At 40.1% G+C, this 19103-nt stretch overlaps 1 protein-coding gene across 2 annotated transcripts; it reads left to right on the top strand.

Moving 5' to 3' along the window:
- The first annotated feature begins 625 nt into the window (after positions 1–625).
- On the top strand, positions 626–18729 carry ppp1r13l (protein phosphatase 1, regulatory subunit 13 like). Of its 2 annotated transcripts, none has more exons than XM_034701986.1 (13): positions 626–805; positions 10793–10853; positions 10954–11063; positions 11164–11734; positions 13166–13258; positions 13408–13496; positions 13891–14263; positions 14363–14826; positions 14924–15061; positions 15763–15896; positions 16077–16243; positions 17336–17529; positions 17615–18729. In XM_034701986.1, exons 2-13 carry the CDS (start codon positions 10817–10819, stop codon positions 17648–17650), a joined length of 2406 nt encoding a protein of 801 aa, XP_034557877.1. In that variant the 5' UTR covers positions 626–805; positions 10793–10816; the 3' UTR covers positions 17651–18729. The 2 variants fall into 2 exon arrangements, with proteins under 2 accessions (XP_034557877.1, XP_034557878.1); XM_034701987.1 differs by lacking the exon at positions 626–805 and adding an exon at positions 1106–1178.
- Positions 18730–19103: the final 374 nt, after the last annotated feature.

Genomic DNA, 19103 nt, shown 5'->3' with positions numbered 1-19103 from the left:
CGGCAGTCTAGGCCTATAGCAGCATGACAAAAGCTGGTCCAAGCCTGATCCAGCTCTAACTATAAGCTTTATCAAAAAGGAAAGTTTTAAGCCTTCTCTTAAAAGTGGAGAGGGTGTCTGCCTCCCGGACCCTGACTGGTAGATGATTCCAAAGGAGAGGGGCCTGATAACTGAAGGTTCTACCTCCCATACTACTTTTAGATATTTTAGGTACAACTAGCAAGCCTGCATGTTGGGAGTTACTTAATTGTACGCAGAAGATAAAATGTTTTATATTTTGGAAATTAAGTGCATCCATATAGAAGTGGTTATAATCATGCAGAACTAAAAGTTTTCCTCAAAAATGTCTTCATAAAAGCCTTAAAAGGTGAAACAATATTATAATGCTCAAGTATATGAAATCAGAAGTAGTATTTTATTAAATATGTATATTTTGATTGATGTATTATAACTTTTCACTTTATTAAGGTGTCTCTTGTGTGTATCTCTATAACTTTTAAAATGTGAAGACATCCTGTCAATACATGTCAATCAAAGCTGCACTGGTATGCTCACCTGCGCCAGCTGTGAGAGGAACACCTGGCTCGGGTTTCAGCAGCAGCAGAGTGAGCCAGAGGGGCTGGACTCTGAGCCAAAATAACTCCACTCAGTACGCAGCTATGACTACATGTCTGGAGCAACCGCCACTGGATAGAAACACAGACTGAGCACCACAACTTCAGGAAGAAAGGGGGACTTAAGACGGGGATCCGCGTTCCTCACTAACTGAGGACTGAAGAAACAAAGAAGCTTTCTTTAATCTGAGGTAAGGAATGTTTCAAGTCCTGGAGCGTGGCGCGCGGACCTACTGTATATGTGTGTGTGTGGGAATAAGGCTGCGATGTGAGGTGAACTTGTTTTACTGAAAAGTTGAGGACTTTGAGTTTGTCTGTCTCTTATTACCTCCAGTGAATGTACAGTAGTGAAAAAGATTGTTTTGTATTGAAAAGTTGTCTCGGTGGTTTTCTCCTTCACTCTGGAGCGTATTTGTATGCAAGGAGGAGCTTGTTCTCAAACTAATGGAAATCAGATGTTACCATTCCAGACAGGCATGCCCCACAAGCTGCAAACAAAAAGGAAAGCTTAACTGCAGCAGCAGGCTGCTGGACATTGATGCAGCCAACACAGCTTCTTTACAAGTAGGCTGACTTGAAATTGAGAGTCTATATAAACAGTCAGATTTCTGTAGATAGATCTGTGTTGTTCTTTAGTTTGAGCTTCAGTGATTGTATCTGACTCAACTGTGTTATTGTTGATGCTTTATGCAATATCATATTTAGTTAGTTAGTAGATGAATGTTATCAAATGTGTTTTTAAGAGTTACCATGATAAGAATAAGAATGTAGTCACTCATGAACTTTATTTTATGACTGCAACCTGGATTTTAAATGTGTCAATTTATTTGTTTATTTATTTGTTTATTTCAACAGGGACAGTGTACAGCCATTTAATTGTACCAGAGTTAGGTAGCAGCTAATTTACATCTGTAGTCCCTGGGCAGGACAAACAAATAACACATAATTTAAACAGCTACACTATAATACATAACTACTATAAAACAACAGGGATACATTTACATCAAAACTACCAACACAGTAATAAAATATAAATAGCTAAAAGCACTACACTATGAAGGTGGTTATATTTAAGTGTGATGAGTACCTGATTGTTTTGATTTTAGCCATGATTTCATCCTGGACTTAAAGTCAGCAAAGCTGCAGCGCTCTCTGATTTTACTTGATAATGAGTTCCATGCAGTTGTTGCTCTAATAGAGAGGAGGACTGATTTACCAAATTCAGAAGATCTGGTCACCTCTATTGCTGTCCTAGTTGTTCTTCCATTATCTTTACGCAGTGATATAAACTCTTTTAACGGGGGAGCAGCCAGACCATTTATCACTTTAAACACTAAACAAGCATCAGTAAATTTACGCTGACCGTATTTCCCAGAGCTGCTCACCAAAAACAAACTCCACAAACAAACCAAACCTTCTTGTTCGAGCAGGATTTAAATGGCATTTATCCAACAAGTGTGCTCCACACTGGGTCTCAGTCAAAACCAGCTGGGCTACATTGTGCGCTGCACTTGCTGTAACCTGTTCCCACACAAATTGTACACACTGTCACCAGATTTGGACGTACTCCTATGTGATTAAATCCATGCACGTACACACATGTAAGCAGTTACACTTAATTTGTTACCTTTTGGTTAATGGCCCTGCATTGTACCTCCTCAACAGGAGCGTGACACACTGCAGACGTTAGATGGGGCATGAAACTTGGCAGAAATGCCTGTTATGTTGTGTACCGCTGAGAGATTCCTGAGTCACATGCTGGGGATGAACAGTGTTGATCTGGAAGAAAAGAGGATAGCTGGCATAGTGCTAGAAGTAACAATGCCAACGAAGAGCCAGCAGCTTCAGGAACCAAATGAAGAATGGGGATTGTGTGGTACAGGGATTAGATATCATCATATTCTTTAGTTGATTCATAGATTACAGTGTCCACAGAGATAGATTGTTATCCTCAGCTCAAGAGGATCAATAGAGCTGCTTTGTTCAAGGCTGCTTTCTTTGGCACGACAGTTACTTTCATGAATAGAATGAGTCGTATGTGTGTATGTGCGTGCATGTGAGCTTGCACATATGCTCTATTGTGTCTTTGTAGGTAGAAAGGGTAAGCATTTCAGTGACTAACTAGGTCGGGTGAGCCAGCGTAGGCATTATAAAAAGAAATATTTTGGGTGGAGTGTCTCTTCATGTTAAGCGTCTCTCCTTAAGAAGCTTACAGTTGTTGAAACCTGGAAGTAGACGCTATGATTAATCCAGGAATGATTTATGGTCAAATGTCAGCATGAAATTCATCACCCAACAGTTTTTATATTTTTATTTGATTGCTCATGGAGCTCAGAAAAACACTGATGCACTTTGTTTACTGATGGCAGTTTCATCATAGTTTTATAACCAATCCAAAAACTGAGTTGACATATTTTTGCTAAATTTTTGAGGTAACACTCTCACTGCAGATTTTGCAGATGGAGCAATAATTTCAACAGATGATCCTCTTTGTGGAACGCGGTGACAAAGAGTACCAAGGTTTTGTAAAATGATTACACAATACCAAAACCTCCCTCTTGCACAATTAGCCCTAATCCCCTGTCAGAATCCAGAAGTGCCAACATCCGATTTCACTATTTGTCATCACTTGAGAAACTGGCACGCCAAATTAAACATGGCTTTGGCTGTTTATGTTTGACGTAATATTTCTGGCATGATGATGCATTAATTGGACTTTTGAATAATGATTTTCTAGATATTTCTTTCTTTCACATTTTGTTATTACAGTGCATGTAAGCATTGACAGTGTAGAAAAGTAGATATAAAGAGTCCGTGCACCAATGGCAGTACTTCAATACAACACAATACTACAATTTTACTGGCCTTTTCATGACCATGACCCCAAGCCCCTCCCACCCAAACCTCACATTGCTTAAATAAGGCAAAACAACAAAACAAAAAAACAGTTTAGGTGAAATAAATTTTAAAAAAGGACTAAAAATAAAAAGTTAGACAAACATTAAGGCATTAGAGATAGATAGAAGGAAGAGGGGGAGTGAAGGGGAAAGAGAGAGGCAACTAAGCTTCATCTGCGTGAACTGTTGATTTGTCCAAATATTCGGTGAAGGGCTTCCAGGTCTTGTCACAAGAATGTCTTGATCCCGCAAGTGAGAATCGGATCTTCTCAAGTTGGATATGACTAAGGATCGTTCTGAGTCAACTGTTATGGGAAGGAGGGAGCGTGTGCTTCCACCTGAACAGGATGAGGCGTCTAGCTAGCAGAGACGTAAAGGCTAAGACATGCCGTTTGGCCGCTGAGAGGTTCAGCACTCCAGAAGGTGGGACTCCAAATAGGACAGTGAGTGGGTCAGGGAGAAGGACTGCATCAAATACTGTTGATTTCCTAGATATTTCAATTCAACCTGGGAAGGGAAACCCATTTAAAAGCAGGGTTTATTTTCTTACCTCAAAGTGGGAGAGTGTATAACAAATCACAGGGTGAGGGAGTGTTTTTTTTTAAACTTGTGGGACATAATTCAGTCTGTATAGTCTGCATGATGATATTCAATCAGACTTAGGTTTCAGGTATCCAAAGGTAAATAGTTAAAGCAGTCCACAAAGGGAGGCATTTTGTAGTGTCAAAGGAATGCCTGTTATCCTTTTGTCTGAGCCAAGTTCCCTACCAAGAGAGGCAAAGTCAGAGAGACCAGGAGGAAGGATATGAAGGAGTGAACAATAATAGTGAAAGAGGAAGGGGAGGAAATGAATGGACGTAAAGGAGTTCAACAGAAACCAGGGGATTGGAAAGATGTGTAATCGGGAATTGCTTGCAAAATATATTAAAGGAAGAGGAAAGCGGAAAGGACTGCTTGCCTCAGTCAGACACACCCTTGCATTCTGCTAACTAACAATTATTGTGTTTAATCCTTAAATACCCGTTCTGCTTCCCACTGTTGGGTCTCTGAGCTCCTCACAAAGTTTTCAGATCCAAACATTTCAAACTCTAGTGTGAAGAGGTATAGCTAGTAGTTTGGTTAATTGCCCCCCTCATGATTTTAGCATCAGCTTAACCTGTCCAGAGCGCTCATTCCAGTTTGTGGAACCATCTGACAATGTAATCAAAGCGCTTGGAGAGGGGGAAAAAAAGGGAGCATGGGGTTTTCCAAGAAACTTCTGTTTAGAAGGCGACCACAGCGAGGCAGATCGGAGGGACTGGAATAGAGTACAGTACAGCTGCAGCGGCCACCAGCTGTCATCCTACCCTGAGATGATTAATGTCTCTGAGTTTCAGCACATGACGATGAACAACCCTCGCAACCAACTGGGTGTGTTCTTTAAGGTGTAACTGTTGCAACACTTGATACTCTGTGTGATATCTTCATCTGTGTTCTTAGAAATAATATTTACTCACTGTATACTTCAGTCTAGTCTACACTGTTTACTTTACCCTGGTGTACCTACTCAGTAATGACATATGAAAAGCAAATGAAGACAGGATGCAAATGATTGGACAAGTATAAGGGCATGGAGGCAGTAATACCTTTGAATCAGTCATTTACCCTTTAAAATGTCAAGTTTTATACACTTCTTTTATATGCCTTTAAATACGTGTGTTGTCCGGTTATAGCACTTTTACTGAGGACATAATCACACTGTGGATTTGGGCCAGACTACAGATTAAAATAAATTCCAGAAACAGATCAAAAAAATATGTCCACCAACTAAATATAGTAGAAAACTGCATGTTTTTTAAAACTAGCATGGTTCAGTGAAAGTTTACCAGTGAAAAATAACCTAACACAAACAATAATCAGAGAAGAGAAAACAGAGAAGCAGCCAGAGAAAGTGCAGAGGAGTTAAAAAACAGGCTCTGAAGAAGGCAAGAGGGTAAATGAAACTCCAGGCAGGAAGGGAAGAGTTCAGCCAGTGAGCGACCTGACCTTTGTGAGTCAGTGAGAGTGTAATCTCTTTTTGTGTGAGCTGCTCTTGACAGAGATAAGCGTCCGGGGCTGTGTGTGAGTTGAATGCCTCACTGGGAGGAGTGGTGAGGAATGTGAGTCTGTTACCCAGGCCTCATTGAGACACAACTGATACAGTAAACAGCACACAGTATGAAGAGGAGTCATTATCTGACTGAGCTGCACTCCTCAGTTTGATGACCTTATATAACTCAACATCGCCCTGGCTAATGTTTGACTGGTGTAAATGTGCTAAATGAGAAGGAGGGATAGCATGAAATTCGGTCTACCCATAGGAAAATAAATTTAGAGAGGAGATCTCAAAAGTGTTTTAATTATGTCTCCTAGACAACAATGAGATCTGTTTGAAAGCAGAATGAGACTATAGCTTATGTCTGCTGTTTCTCATTCTTGCCTCCAGAAAGAAGTTGTAAAAAGTCTCAGCTTAGTCTCCCTTTCAGTTCAAAAGGAGATCTGGTCAGAATCTGAAATGATTCTCAGGTATTTCTCAAGTGTTGTGACTCCTTTTGAGCGCAGGGGGAGAAATCAGGGAGCTCTCTCAATTGTCTCAATCTAACCTCATCCATTTGTTTTTGTCAGACTCAGTTTTTGTGTCTCAAGTTGAGCTCAGATGGAGCAAAGAAAGAGCATGAGCTCATCTTTTCAGGAACATTTATAATGCCCTGCAAAATTAAGATTTCAATGTAATCGTCCACAAACTTACAATTCTCATTAAAACATTTGAACCACTTCAAGATCAGATATTTAGATGTCAAATGATCTCTTCTTTGAATTCACACTATGGTCATTCCTTTACAAGTCTGTTTGGGAACAAAACAACTTCACAAAGATTTAGTGGATTTGAGAGAAATTGCAAAAGATAGAGATTTCATATCTCCAGGTATGACAGACCATTTTCTGGCTGACCAGATTTAGCCAGATTATTAAAATTAAAGGGTGGATTCTTTTGGGCGCTGGTGGCCTAGCGGTCTAAGCGCCCCACATACAGAGGCTACAGTCCTCGTTGCAGGGGTCGCCGGTTTGATTCCCAGCCGTCGACCATCTCCTGCATGTCGTCCCTCGCTCACTACTCCCTACATTTCCTGTCCCTCTTCAGCTGTCCTGTCAAATAAAGGCAAAAAGGCAAAAAACATATTTAAAAAAAGAGGAGAAAATTAGCCATTAATGAGATCTCTCATTTAAGTCTCAAATAAGACTCATGTCATGGTCTCAACTATTTCTCCTCGTGAACTTTAAGAGAAACTGATGAGAAACAAATGAGAACAATTTGAAACTTGAATGAGGCTGAAGTGAGAATCTCAATTTTGTCTCCGGAGACTTAGAAGAGAAAGCCTTGAGCAGTAAAATTTTCCTCCAGGTAGGTTGGTCTGGTTTTCAAGATGCTTAAAGTTGTTACTTTTTTTCATTTGTGTATTTGTTTTCTTTCTTAAAGTAGGAGCAACAAAGACTTGCTTCAATCATGTCCACATACAAAACAGTCTGGGACTTACCTGACCTAGTTTTAACGCAGCATCAAAGCAGAAGGAATGCTTTCTAACCAATAATCATGCCTCTCTAATGACTGGTCTCAAACTGGCCTTCAGCATCATGTGTTGTATATTTTATTGTTACAATACGATAATGGCTTTGTGATTGTTTCCACTGTTGTGGAGCAGCTAACGTAGGAAAACTATATGTACTTATCGCAAACAGAGAAGGCTTGAATGTGACAGTGTGCATGGGAAAACATTCAATTACAGTAATACAAAGAAACGCCTCTGACTCAATGAAAGCAACAAAGTGATGAGAAAGTATAAAAGTAGCTGTGGTTTTGTCATTGAAGTAAGAAATGCACCAGTCAGCTTTCAGAAAATGTTCTCACAGCAGGCCGAGCAGTTGAATCACCGGTGACAGTGGATTCCTTGTTTTCCACAGGCCGGGACACTGACCTCACTTTCTCTCTGTCTGTCTGTGTCAATATGCTTGCAAGGACAGTGTTTGTTAAACTAGAGCAGAGCAGGGCTGCAAATGTAGGGCAGGTGTTTCAGGACGGCTCAGTACACTTGAATGAACACGTTACATGTCAGATTGTGGTTATGAGATATTTTAGAATGCCAATTAAAAGTCACGTGTAAAATGGCATTTTATCCTATCCAGACAAAGAAGGTGTGAAGACGTACTGTAACCACAGACGTGTCATGAAGGTGCTACACAATATTAAGCTTTTACCTGATAAAGTAGCATTTATTGTTGTAGGGTCATTTTCTGTTTTCTTTATAGTAATCTATCTTTTTAAGGAATTACACACTGAATAAGTTTGTCTTTATTTTAGCATCTGTGTTACCTATTTACAATGTTACAATGTTACAATGTCATTTAGCAGACGCTTTTATCCAAAGCGACGTACATATGAGAACAAGAACAACACAAGCAAAGATCTAGACAAGAGGAAACAAGATCAGTAAGAGTAACAAAGTGCTTCAAGTCAATTTGGGAGCAGGTACTGCCAAGCAGTGTAAAGGCAATGCACAAAAGTAAATAAGGAACATCTACAATGAAGCAACCAAACAATTTAAGACCTTCCATTATCATCATCAACAATTAACATCACCACAATAATGACCAAAGTACCAAGTGTTGGGTCACTCCAGACCTGAACACAGATTCCCAGAGTAGAGCAGGACAGTGTGAGTCAACTGTAGCTGGAAGACATGATCTGCCACTGGGGACAACAGTGGAGAACAGTCTAGCTAAGTGCATAGTGCTTCCTAAAGAGCTGGGTCTTTAGCTGTCTTTTGAAAGTAGAGAGGGACTCTGCAGATCGAATGGAGTTGGACAATTCATTCCACCATTTAGGGGCAACAGAAGAGAAGAGTCCAGCTAGTGATTTTGGTTTTGAGGCCTTGTGTGCTGGAAGCACTAGGCGCTTTTACTAAAGATGTCTTAACTACAGCCGGTTACTAGTTTGCAAAAACGTTAACCCTCCTGTTATGTTGCAGGTCAAATTGACCCTTTTTTTAAAGTCTATTTTAGGCAATATATGCCTTTCAAATCAGATAAATGCAGCATAAAAATCTGGGCAGCATGTGACAGAAAAGGAATCATGTACATTTATCAATATCACTTCATAAAAATAAAAAAAAATTGAAATTTGAAATAAAATAAACAAAAATCTGTGTCATGTAAAACTATTGTTTTTATATTTAGGGATTTCCAGTGTACTATAAAGAAGTTTTAACATGAATTCTAGTGAAAGATGAGTGAGTTATCCTCATTAAACCATGATCTGTGAGGATTAAAGAACACCAATGGACCACATCTCAATTTAAATAGTCAATAATGGAGTTAGAAATTAGATTTAAAAAAATGTATATTGGAATTTTCCAACAACTCAAATTGACCCAGGAACATTATTGCTGTTCCAGAGAAACAAACATAACAGGAGGGTTACAATTTGTATTTCTCAATGTTTGACAAGTGTTGTTTGTATAACATGTAATGAACAGTAAGCCTAAAATTGCACTCTATATTTGATAATGAAAGATGTGCATATACTTCATTGATTGAAGTCATGCAGTGATTGTTTGACTTTGACACTCATGCACTCAGTCATAACCAGCTGACCTGTTTTTATGCAAAGCTGTCTGGAGAATTAGAAAAATCATCCGTCATCAACCTGATTATTATTGTTTGCACTTGTCCGCGTGAAACAGATGGGTCATGTGTGTGACTGACACGTGAACACCTGGCACCACGGATAATGAAGTTGAGTCAGCATGCAGGGCAGAAACAAACCTGCTTTTCTGAGCAGGGGACTCAAAAGGCAGTGGCGTCACTCAGTGGTGTGATCGCTGCCATAAATCATTTGAAGCATGGCAATGGGTGATTCTTTTTCGTAATTTAACACAGTCTTAAGAAATGTCAACATGTTTAGACATGAAGGGCGTTCATGCAGTGTGCTCACAGAAAGTGACTCCATGCCAGATAGCCTGAGGCTGAGAGAGAGAGGAGCCTGTAGCTGAAGAGAAAACAGAGTTAAGGAGTTGTTGGTGTGAAGGTACAGAATGTCTTATTTCATTGTGTCAAACTAAGAACTGTAAACGTATAGGAGTAGGAAGGGAGTGACAGGAGATGACAGAAGGCACAGACTGTTCATTTGAAAGCCTGTTGATTGCTTTGATAGAAATCCCACGTCTGTCGGACACCCTACCTGAAGATCTGAGGTCTGCACAGAGCAGAAACATTTTAATAGCAAACTCAAGACAGACCTTTTAGTCTTGCTTTTAATGTAGTTTTATTCTTATAACAGTTTTATTTCACCTTATTTATTTATTTATTTCTAAGTATAGCATCTTATTTTCTTTTAATGGTTTAACATTTTAGTGTTTTGTTATCTTAGATTATTTTATTTTGGTGACTTTAATTTCCTGTGTTGAGTTTTAAGGGTTGGGGTAGGTATATGTAGTTGTTTCTGTTCTCAAATTTTTCTTTTGTTTTGTATTTTATTGTTGTTATAGTTGTTTGCTTTCTCTTTAATTTTCACTGTGAAGCTAGACTACACATTTTTTTTCTCGCTCTTATCCTCTATATTTAATATTCTTAGTATTGCTATTATTATTAGATTTTTGATTTATTTATTTTCAAACTGTGAATTTCAATTCTATTATAATTAATATTACTTTTTGTGTCTTTATTTCCTGTATTTGCATAAAATGTAAATATAATAATAACAATAATAATAATTGTATTATTAATACTAATATTAATAGTATTAATAATATTAATGATATTAATAATAATAATATATGAGCACAAATGACTTACTTTGACTGTAAGAAATAAAATTTAAATATCATTCTTAAAAATAAGGTATCATGAGAGCGTTTCCTCAGTTTGTTCAGCAACTTCTTTTTTATTTTTCATTTATTTTATTTTCATCATTCTTCTTCTTCTTATTGTTGTTGCATTTATTGTGTTCTGAATCTTAGGATTGTGGGGTGGGTTTGGGGTCGGGGCTGGTGTTGGGATTAAGATGGGGGGGTCTTCTTATTTTTATATATATCTTTTTTCTTAATTTACTCTATTTGAAGTTGTTTTTATGTACAGCACTTGAATGCCATTGTATGAAAACTGCTTTATAAATAACGTCTGATTGATTGATCTCATGTGAAAGATGTTTTTTGATGAAGTTGGAGTGAGACTGTTCTCCAGTCAGTTCATGTCTGTTCTGTCTTTCAGGAGCTGAACACTACAGCTGCAACCATGAGCTCACAGACGAGCTTCGGCACCAGCATGCTGTGTGAGTTTCCACAGATCCTCTATATGTCTTTGTATGTTTGTGCACATGAGAGTTTTATCATATGCTAACTGTCTGTAATGTTTATATGCTTCATCTTCAGTCCAAACCATGAATGATGACCTTAATGCGTCTCTGGCCAATGCTGATGAGTTATCCAGAGAGTTTAACTCTCTGCTGAAGGAGGCGTCATCCACTGACAATGGGTCTAAAGTATGCACACACACAAACACACATAAATACAAATATATCCAAAAAGAGTAGTATAGTAATTCCTTATTATTGTGATTTCTGTTGGACTTCTTTTCTTCAGGTCAGCTCTAACATCTCCAGACAGATGCCCATGTCCAGCAGCTACTCTACAAGAGAGTCAGGTGGCAGCAGAAATGGCAGCACCAGCTCTCTGCCTTTCTCCCCAAGTTCAACAACTTTCCATCCCACGGACTCGGTCTTCTCAGGCAACAAAAGCGTGCCCACCACCCCAGTCTTTTCCTCTAGCCCTCTCTCATCCCCAAAAATTGAAAGGGCACACTCTCCGGTTCCTCGAGGCGGGTCAGACACCTTCTCGTACGGCCAGCATAGTCCCAAACATTCTCCCCACGCTCAAAGGCGTAGTTCCCCCTCTCGTTACGACAGGAGCCCACGGGGTTCAGTGAGTTACATCGATAGGAGTCCGTCCCCGAACCCCACCCCACCAGCTCCATCTTTTGATCCATCACCTCGGTCTGCTTCCATCCATGCCTCCTCAAACCTGCTGAGCCCTTATGACACCAGCTCGATGGGCCGCAGGTCACCCCGACTGGACAGAAGCCCCTCTCCTTTGTCTGTCAATCGTCCAATGTCCAGTACCCTGCCTCGAGGTTATGGTGGTTTCAGATCCTCTGGTGAGTGACTGTGTTTCAGATGGAGGCCTTCTTAACATAGCTGAATGGTGTATTTAATTAACATTGACTTACACCAAGCATATTCAGATTGTAGTTATTTTGACTCAACACCACAAGAGAATAAACTCTCTGAGAGATTGGCACTCTGCTTATTAAAGAACATATCTGAACTGAACTAATTAGACCCACTTCACAGGTTCAGAGGGGATTTTGGATCAGGTTACTGTCTCTAATATTGTAGAATGAAGAAATCTCTCTATATCTATGCAACTATAAACTGTAGAAATATGCAAATTAAGGAATGTGTATTGTAAAAATCTAAATATATGCAATATATTCCTTTACAAAGCTGCAAAATAATGCAGTCCAGGGCTTAATTTTATCTCTGGACAGCATTATTATTTTATTATTATTTGAATCATTGCTTTAACATATATTTATCTTATTTAATTATTTATTTATCTATTTATTTCTTGTTTTCACCTGATCTTGTTAACGCTACCTTATTATTAACTTTTCTTTCCACTCTTACTCATTTTATTAATTTTACTGTATTGATTTGATTTGTAAGTATTTCATTTATAATCCTGCCTTTTATAATTTTACCATTGCTGTTGTTTTCTGTCTCTCTGTTATTCTGTGAAGCACTTTGGGCTGCATGTTTTTATGTATGAAAGGTGCTTTATCAATAAAGTTGAGTTGAGTTGAGAGAAAAGTAAAAAAAGATAATAAATCTGTAAATAATATGCACCTTAATACAATTTATAACACGGTGTAAATGCTAACATATGGGATTAATTATTAGAAATATTACAAATGATTGCACAAAAAGATGAGCTCTTATGTCATGTTGCACGGTTCAAATAAGGCTGGAGTCCATGTCCAGTAGATGTTACTGTAAGTGTCTGAATATACAGTTTAGTGATTGTCAAGTCAGCTTCATTTATATAGCACATTTAAAGAACAACTGCAGTTTGCCAAAGATGCTGTACAAGCTTAAAACACACAATCATTAAAGACAAATAGTAATTAAAAAGAACAGATATTAATAACAGAATAGATAACAAGAAAAAAGCCACAATAAATAAAAACAAAAATAGAGTATAGGCTGTCTCGCTCAATAGGTATTAAATTGTGATTGTGATTATTTTTCAGATAAAAACAGAAAAAAATACACTTTGAAAACAAGATTACAAAACACACTGTAACACAGAACTCTGTCGCTCTGCTTTAACCTTCAGAAAACTTAAATTTCTCTTTGTTTAATGTCACAGAAACTTTGCAGGAATTCTTCAGCTGTGAAATAAATGACAGAAGTACTTTCCATTTCAAGTCCTTCTGTCTAACATGGTATGTTGTTGTGCCTCTTTCTCTCTTTCTCTCTCTCTCTCTCTCTCTCTCTCTCTCTCTCTCTCTCTCTCTCTCTCTCAGACGAGGGTGTGCAGCGCCAAAAGAGCCCCAGCAAGTGGAATGAGACAGATCTGGACGTGTCCTACGACAGGAAACCTCACCACACCTATGACAGTTGGTTGATTTCTGCTTCCCTCTTGTCTGTTTCTTCAAGCGTTGTTTTTTTTGTATGGACTCGGTTACAACACCTGAGGAGCACCGATACTACTCTCCCCCTCACTGTATGTCGTCAACCTTTTCTAAATAACCCTTTCCTGTTGCAGAGTCCGAGTGGGTACGCCAGACTTTGCCAAATAGCAGCTGGAAAGAGTCCAACCTGGATGGCCCTCCCCCGGCCCCAAGCCCTAAAAAGGTTGGTGCCGTTAACAATGAGATTTCATAAAGATACTGGGAGAGGTGGGGTTTGCATGGCCTAGGTGGTGGCTCAGACTTTTTTTTATTAGCTACAAGAAACACTTGTTTTCATAAGTGTTTAGCCTTTCCCTTGTATTACTTGAGAATCCACATATCTACATGATGGGAGTAACTCCATGTGGCCTTGAACTGATTCTCAGAGATAAGAACAGAGTAGCAGACTAGGAGTGTGAATATGTGTATAGATGGCACAGCTATCATTAAATCTCAACCACAGCCTTTACTTTCCATGCTAAATGTATATAATTGTTATATAGTCTTTAATTTAGGAGGAGATTCTTCAAACTGTCATCTGATAGCCAGACTTAATCCCTCTTTTCTTTCCTCTCCAGGATCCTCGTGCTAAATCTCTCCAGTATGCCCACGGTTCTCTCCCCCGTAACGCACGTATATCAGTGCCTCCAGATTCTCCCTCCCCAGTCCACTCCCCTTACCACCCTCAACCCATCATCTCCCGCATATCCATCCCCCCAACTGCCACACAGTCCCGTCAGCGCAAGCCCATACCGCTCTCCGTCATCATGCGTCTTCAAAACCCTCGCTGGGGAGGGATGGCAACCCGCCACCCCAGAGTCATGCGAGGAGAAGGTGATATGGGTCCTTACCAACCACCTGCGCCCTTCCCGAGGGAGTTCTTCCAAAAACCAATGGTCCTGCCTCCGCAACACCCTCCTGAGCTGAGACAGCCCATAATATACACTGATGGTACACAACATATATGATATCTGCACCTTCTAAAACTCCTTTTGTTCACAGGGTCTTGTATTCTTTGTACTAAATGTGTTTTAATTCTTATCATTGCAGTGCTGAACCCAGGGGACATCGATGCAGAGATTGAGCGCCTGGACTTCGTTCATCACATGCCTGGGATTGCGGAGGATCCCGGCACGCCAGAAGGCAGCATACAAGTCCATGAGAGTGGGCCTGCAGCTCCTCGGCCCCTCAGCCCCACCAGGCTCCAGCCAGTGGTGGCCCCTGAGGCCCAGAACCAGGTTGTTACTGACATGGAAGAGCTGCTCCGCATCCGGGGGGAAATCCCTCGAGCGCTGAAGAGACGGGGCTCCGTAGAGCAATCAGGGCCCCTGAAGATGGCCTCTCATTACCAACCCAACCAGTACAAAAATCTCATCGACAAGCTCTTTCGCAAGAGGGAACGACGGCGGAGGGGGGAGCATGGCAGCGAGACCAGCAGCTCCTCGGATGGGGAGGACTGTGCTATGCCTCCTGCACCTCTACCTACATCTCACAATACTATTCGGATTCCCCCAGTAAGACATGAGCTTAAATCATCTAACATCAAGTGATTCATTTGTAAGAGAACAATGTTGTACAATGTTCATGTTTGTATGATCTTTGTCCCTCCAGAGCTACCATTCCATTCTGAGGCGGTCCAATCGGGAGCGCAAAGGTTCTGGGAGGAGAGCTCGGCTCAGCCCGCTTGTCCTGATGCTGGATGGAGCGCTGGTCGGAGAGCTGGAGACGGTGCAGAGGGCCGCGCAGGAGGTGGGTAACACAGCTGTTCTACTGCAGCCACAGCTATTACTCCTACCCAATGATGGTGTTCATATTTAAACAATAAACCACAAAGAATAGAAAGAAAGAAAGAAAGAAAGAAAGAAAGAAAGAAAGAAAGAAAGAAAGACAGAAAGGTACTTTATTAATCCCCAGGGGGGAAATTACATTTTTTCACTCGTGCTATTTTTTGGTCATGCTACACATAGTGTTTGGTATATACATACAATCATGCACACACATGCAGTGAACATGCTTAGGGAGAAATGTTAGAGTGAGGATACTTCCATCAACCAGTGCACCCCGAGCAGTTGGGGGTTCAGTGTCTTGCTCAAGGGCACCTCGGCAGTGCCCAGGCAAGTGAACCAGCACCTCTCCAGCCACCAGTCCACTTGCCAAACTTCGTCCTTACTGGGACTCAAACCCAGTTCGGTTCCCAAGCCAAGTCCCTATGGACTGAGCTACTGCCGCCCCCTAATAAAGCCCTTTATACATATTTATGGTCGGTGACAAATATTGCAAAACCCCATGATGCATTCTTCAGTATTTACCATTGATCCTGACTGTGGTTATTTAAGATTAAGGAGATAAAGCCGGTGCAAACCTGTCACATTTTCTTCCCATGTTACTTTGTCAAGTATATATTTTAACAGTGGAGCTGAATGAATCAACTGATATAATGTTTTCCACAGATGAGCGACCCGAGCCAACCCAACGATGAAGGCATCACTGCACTCCACAACGCCATCTGTGGAGGCCATTACAATGTTGTGGATTTTTTGGTCCGCATTGGATCCAATGTCAGCGCCCCGGACAGCCACGGCTGGTAAATATTTGCCCATTCCTCACCACCACCAGTCTCTGTCCTTTGACACAGATATGTTAAGTTTGCAGAGGCGAGGCTGCAGTGAAAGGTTTATGGGACTTTATAACGTGTGTGATTGTTTTATTATGGAGCAGTAATCTAGTATTACATGAACTGACTGCCGGCTTTGTCTGCACACAGGACTCCTCTGCACTGTGCAGCGTCTTGTAACGACCGTCCTCTGTGTGAGTTTCTGGTGAGGAATGGAGCCGCTGTCATGGCCATGACGGAGAGTGATGGCGCCTCCGCCTCCCAGAAGTGTGATCCTTATGCTGTTGGGTTTGATGAGTGTGTGAGCTTCCTGAGGGGTAAGACCGATATACACACATGAGCTCTTACCCTGTGACACTGCTCTGTTTCTATCCACTAAAGCCTTGTCTCTTTATTCTCACACACTTAACACATGTTTTATTAAATCCACCAAATTAAAGTTAAGTTTAGACTTACACATGGCAAATATTCTCATCTTAAATATCATAACAGGAAGAGCTCTGATGGATTTCTCAGGGGCTTTGACTAAGTCCAAATGACTTAACTAATCAGAGATATCTTGAAAATGTAACTTTATTAGGAGTCTATATAAAAAAGAAATATGTTTCTTGAAAATGTGTAAAAATGGAGTTATCTGTTTTTGCAAATGAACCCCAATTTACATTTTTTATTCATGCTTTACTTCTTCTCTTTTATTCCCTAACTTTTAACCTCTGAGAGAAACTCTCAGCTAAATGTTTTATAGTAATGTTTGCAGAGAGCACAATTAAAATATTAAATGCATTAACTTGTAATCATTTTTAATCTCTCATGATAAAGTCCATTAATGGGGTTTTAAGCACCTGATTAGTTTTTGGCTGATAAGCTGCTGAACAGTCACAGATGATATGTCATAATCATATTTTGGAAGTTAAAAACTGAACTCTCTGAACTTTTCTCAACTCCAAATTCCTGAGAAATGAAATCTACAAATAAGGAAATAAAGCCCTCACTCCCTGTGGACTTTAATGCGTGTTACATGCTTCCTGGCATTTATCCTCTGGCAGGCTTTGATGGAAAAAAGTATCAAGAGTTAAAGGAAATGTACAAATTAAAGAATTTAGACTAAGACTGTGGTTAAGACTCCTGCAAAAGGTTTACAACAGGTAATAAAACAGACTGAAATTAAATGTTGATTCCTCTTTATGACCTATAAAACAAACCAGACCAGCAGCAACAACATTGACTCTTTCTGTAAGGGTATTTTTGAATTCCAAAACCGCACTCTGCACAGCCTTTTTTACATTTTCCACAGCAAACATTCTCAATTAGAGAAAACAAAAGCCACTTCCTTTCAAACAGAAGTCTTGTAATGCTCCAGTCCAAATGTATTCCATATGTGTGTATGTGTTGTGTTTGTGTAACGCCAGGTGTAGAGGAGGCCATGGGGATGGAGAACAGCGGGGTGTTGTATGCTTTGTGGAGCTACCCAGCTCAGGCAGCCGATGAGCTGAGCTTCAAAGAAGGAGACATGATCACCATCCTGCAGAAACCTGAGGGGTCGGATTGGTGGTGGGCCTCGCTCTGTGGCAGGGAAGGCTTCGTGCCAAACAACTACTTTGGGGTAAGATACCAATTCCTCAATTACTTAGCTCCTGTTTTTTATTTTCGATTTTAATAATCAACACAATGTTTGTTTTCTTTTACAGCTTTTTCCAAAGACTCGTCCAAAGTCTCTCTGCTGAGCGTTCCTTTTGATGATCAGCCCCGGTCAGACTGGAGCAGAGGACTGTCTCAGAAGCTTTACAGCTTCACGCTGTCTTTGAAAGGACTGCGACTGTGTGATTATGAAAAGGCTGTTCTGCTGCAAGACACGAGGAAATCTTTTGATACGTCAGTCAAGGAGGGTTGAAGAAGTCTCAGTATTCTACTTTGCCTCACTTACATAGAGGAGTCTTTTTAGAGGACTTTGTTTGTACTGGTTCTGCTGTAGGATATCTTCCTGGTTTATTTACACTTGTGTACTCAGACATTTCTGTCCATGCGAGTCAAAGGTTGCTGAACGGCTATCTCTCAGCTGTGTAGTTGACATTCCTGTCTCATTTGCTGGTTAGTGATCAGCATGCAAACAGTGACTGTAGATGTTAGGTTTACTTATCAGTGAGGTCGATGTAGCGGCTGTCAACAAACTTGATCCATGATTGTTCTGTTCAGAGAAGGGTTTCTTCGATCGGATGCTCATTACTGGAAGAGTTTTCTGCCTCTACGTCACAGAGGCATCAAAACTGGAGTAAAGCTGGATGGTGAGGAGTTGACGTAGGACTTTAATCCACATTGAGTTTAATATCTTCAACATAAAACATGTAAATAACTATTTTTGCAAACAGTTAATTTGTCACTCGTGTTATTTCTCTCTCCATGCCTCCTGGAACTAATCTTTCTCCCCCCAGATAACGGATCCTTTCATCCACAATGTTTTTAGGACAAATAACAATTTAAAAGGTGTTTAATATTTTTAAGGATGTGCTGTAGATTTTAAATATTTGTTAACGCAGCTTCAGAAGAAAGCTAATAGCTCCTGGATGGTTTCCAATTGGCTGTAATCCTCGCACACATTGTAGGTCATTAATGCTGCCTTTATGAATTTATCTTGTTTGAACTTTTGTTCTCTTTGAAAGTGAAACTGGTCTCTTGCGTGTGTTCACTGTGGTGAAATGAATGTTTTGTGATGGAAGTGTTTTTATCTTTCAGTTTTCAGCTGTGCTCACTGTGACCGTATCTTTAGATATTCAATAAATAAATGAGTCTCAGTCTTTAATCTTCATTCAGATCGTCAGTTTTTGTCTGCTGTGTGTGTGGCTTAAAGTGAGACTGTGAAATGTCCTTGAATGACCAGCAGATGACACTGTGCAATCAAGGATCCAACTCAACCGCAGCAAAACACGGACACTTGTCTGTAACTAACAAACACCATTTATTGGATCTGTTTGGCAGTGATGCATATTTACTGTAGAGGCTTCTTTGTGCATGTTTCTCATCTTTAAGTTCTCACTCTCTTCTTTTACATCACAGCTGAGTCACTGCTGCAGCTCTTAATTAATCAATTAGCTTCCCTATTATGCAAAAGGGTGATTACTAGAAACAAATTACACACTATTAATATTTTTTTAATTAAGACTGACTTAAGCCTTTTGATCT

The sequence above is a fragment of the Notolabrus celidotus genome, chromosome 14 (assembly GCF_009762535.1).
Source record: "Notolabrus celidotus isolate fNotCel1 chromosome 14, fNotCel1.pri, whole genome shotgun sequence".
Lineage (NCBI taxonomy): Eukaryota > Metazoa > Chordata > Actinopteri > Labriformes > Labridae > Notolabrus > Notolabrus celidotus.
The sequence above is the reverse complement of the archived record's forward strand: the minus strand, read 5'-3'. Positions and strand labels throughout refer to the sequence as shown.

Bases quoted from the DNA above. Each gene is read 5' to 3' on its own strand.
- ppp1r13l (XM_034701986.1), top strand. From the start codon at position 10,817: ATGAGCTCACAGACGAGCTTCGGCACCAGCATGCTGT. The intron at 13,497-13,890 runs GTTGGTGCCGTT...TTTCCTCTCCAG, and splicing joins CGGCCCCAAGCCCTAAAAAG to GATCCTCGTGCTAAATCTCT. The intron at 16,244-17,335 runs GTAAGACCGATA...GTGTAACGCCAG, and splicing joins GTGTGTGAGCTTCCTGAGGG to GTGTAGAGGAGGCCATGGGG.